This window comes from Propithecus coquereli, unplaced genomic scaffold, assembly GCF_000956105.1.
Source record: "Propithecus coquereli isolate 6110/MARCELLA unplaced genomic scaffold, Pcoq_1.0 Scaffold167, whole genome shotgun sequence".
NCBI classification, from domain to species: Eukaryota; Metazoa; Chordata; class Mammalia; order Primates; family Indriidae; genus Propithecus; species Propithecus coquereli.
In genome coordinates, this window is record NW_012141302.1 from 2,839,620 (window position 1) to 2,842,269 (window position 2,650).

A 2,650-nucleotide genomic window follows, 5' to 3' on the forward strand; every position below is an offset into this window, starting at 1 on the left:
TGTCTATTATTATAGAAAAATACCTTGTTCTAAAATGATTATTTTCTGCATGCATATTAATATAATAGCAGTTATAAAATTATGGTATGGAATATTGATAGGCCAACTGGAAATTTCCTAAATCCTATTTTATAATATTTCTGGGATTAACATATAAAGATACTGATTTGCTTACAGCTTTTAAGATCTCCCTCTGATTATCAATTATGAAAGAACAAAAAGTATTATAACATAATACATTTAAAAAATTTACAAAACAATAAACTCTTAATTCAGCATGGATTCTGTTAAGTACATTATATATTTGATAATATAACTTGATGTTTTCCTGTATAGTTATGAACTTAGAGAAGAGCTTTAATTTTCATGAAATATATATTTTTAAAATTTGAGATCCCAAATAATGCCACATAAATTGCATAAAATAGTTTTTTATGGTTTATAAATACTTTGTTCTCCTAAAACTTGAATTTTGCTTAGTAGTTTTATTTTTGATAAACGTATTTCTTTTGGTATAGTACTAAACCCATCTATATTTTACTTATCTCCTTTTGGTAGAGGTATTACTATTATATTCACCATGGAATTGATACAGACCATGTAGCCCCAATGGAAGATTCTTGGCTAGAACATGTATTGAACTTAGTTCCACAACATCTGAAAGTCCTCACTGACAGCATAACTGTATTATCTGACGAGATGAGAGAAGATTATCTTCTTAGTGTAAAGAAATCCATAGGTAAATTGGTATTACTCTTTGCTTTCTAATTTGAATATATGTCTCATTAAAGATAAATTTTTTGTACTAAAAGTTAATACCTATAACTTGAAACTGCTTATTAATTATACTGTTTCTTGAATTTTTGTTATATTACTTAAGATCTTAGGCAAATTTCACTAATGAAATACTACAAAAAATAAAAAAAAAGCAGTCTTTCTATTTGTAGGGATATATCCCTTCAACAAAGGACAGCACTGAAAAAAAATCATAAAACATGAATTTCAGCCCCTCAAAATATTTATTGAGTGTCTAATTTATACAAGGTGTTAAGCACTTATGAGATAGTCTCTCTCTTTAAGATGGTCCCTTCCTTCAAGGATCTTTTGGTATAGGCATGAGAGATAGGATATACATATTTGAATAATTACCTAAAAGTTTAAGCATTAGTGAGCATTAATATTACTAATGTCATAAATTAGAGTGTGATGTATTATAGAATTGTTGCTGTGAACCAGAGGTTGGCAAACTATAGCTCACAGGCAAATGGCCACTGCCTGTTTTTGTAAATAATGTTTTATTGGAACACAGCCATACTCATTCATTTGCATATTGTCTATGGCTGCTTTCGAGCTGCAAGAGCTGAGTTGAGTAGCAGCGACAGAGACTTTGTGGCTCACAAAGTCGAAAACAGTTCCATTCTGACCCTTCACATAAAAAGTTTGTTGACCTGTAGTATAGACCAATAGAACCTAAGGTTGACTAATCATCAGAATCATTTTACAAATACTGATTTTTGGCCCCGCCTGAATTAAAATCCCTGGAGGCAGGGCCTTGGAACTTGTAACCTTTTGTAAAAAGGTTCTCCATTTGGTTGTGGATAGCAAACCTGCCATAATGGATGCTGTGTTTAAAGTTGGAGAAATCACAGTACTCTGGAGTGCTCTGGGACTCTGCCAGGAGGACATTTATTGAACTTATGACTCATATTGAGCATCCTGGTCATAGAAAATAAAGAGCCAAATCCCTGCCTTCAAAGAGCTCATGGTGTAATAAGGGGAGTAAATTAGAAAGCAAAGTAGTAAGTGCAATGAGGAGGGAGACAGAAGACACACTGTAAGAGAGGAGAGGTCATCTCTGACTAGTAAGGAAAGACTCTGGTGGCACCTGAACTGAGTCCGAAAGATAAGGAACAGTATACTGGGGAACGTGCTTGGCCTAATGGCATACATGATGGCAGACATGCAGGAAAGACTCTTCTGAGCTTGCAAGCAGCTCTGATGGCCAAAGCATAGGGTGCATTTTGGGTAGAGGACAGAATCTGAGGGGCTTATATGCCTTTTTAGAGCATTTGAAGATAAAGGAGAGTCACTGAAGGATTTTAAGTAAGGGAGTTATATAATAACATCATTTCATTTTAGAAAGAGCATCTTGAAAGACAGGTGGGAAAATTAGAATTAATTGTGAATTAAACACCACAGAAGACAGAAGCAGAGGTAGCTTACCATACTGATTTTATAACAAGATTGTTTATGCTTTTATTTTTTTAGTGTTGCTGTTAATATTATTATTACCACTGCTCAAATTTGTATTTTTTTAAATTTCAAAATATTAATTAAGAGAGTACAAGTGTTTTTATTACATGAATATGTATAATGCTTAAGTCAGGGCTTTTGGTGTGCCCGTCACCAGAATAATGTTCATTGTACCCAATAGGTAAATTTTTATCCCATACCCACCCTCCTGCCCTCCCCACTTCTTGGTTTCTCACTACCTTTATATCATTTGTGCCCGTGTGTACCCATCTATTAGCTCCCACTTATTAGTGGTGGTGTTTTGTTTTCCACTTTATGCAATTTAAAAGAGAACGAAGCAATACAATTGCTTGGTATCTGCAAGGAATTGGTTCCAGAACTACCCCCCACCCTGCCG

General features: G+C 34.0%; 1 protein-coding gene across 1 annotated transcript in view; it reads left to right on the forward strand.

Annotated features, from left to right (window-relative positions):
* DNAH7 (dynein, axonemal, heavy chain 7) overlaps positions 1–2,650 on the forward strand; it is a 233,491-nt gene that overhangs the window by 7,566 nt on the left and 223,275 nt on the right. Inside the window, exon 4 of the mRNA XM_012641642.1 lies at positions 561–739. Within this exon, the coding sequence (XP_012497096.1) occupies positions 561–739 (179 nt within the window). The remainder of the gene's footprint in view (positions 1–560; positions 740–2,650) is intronic.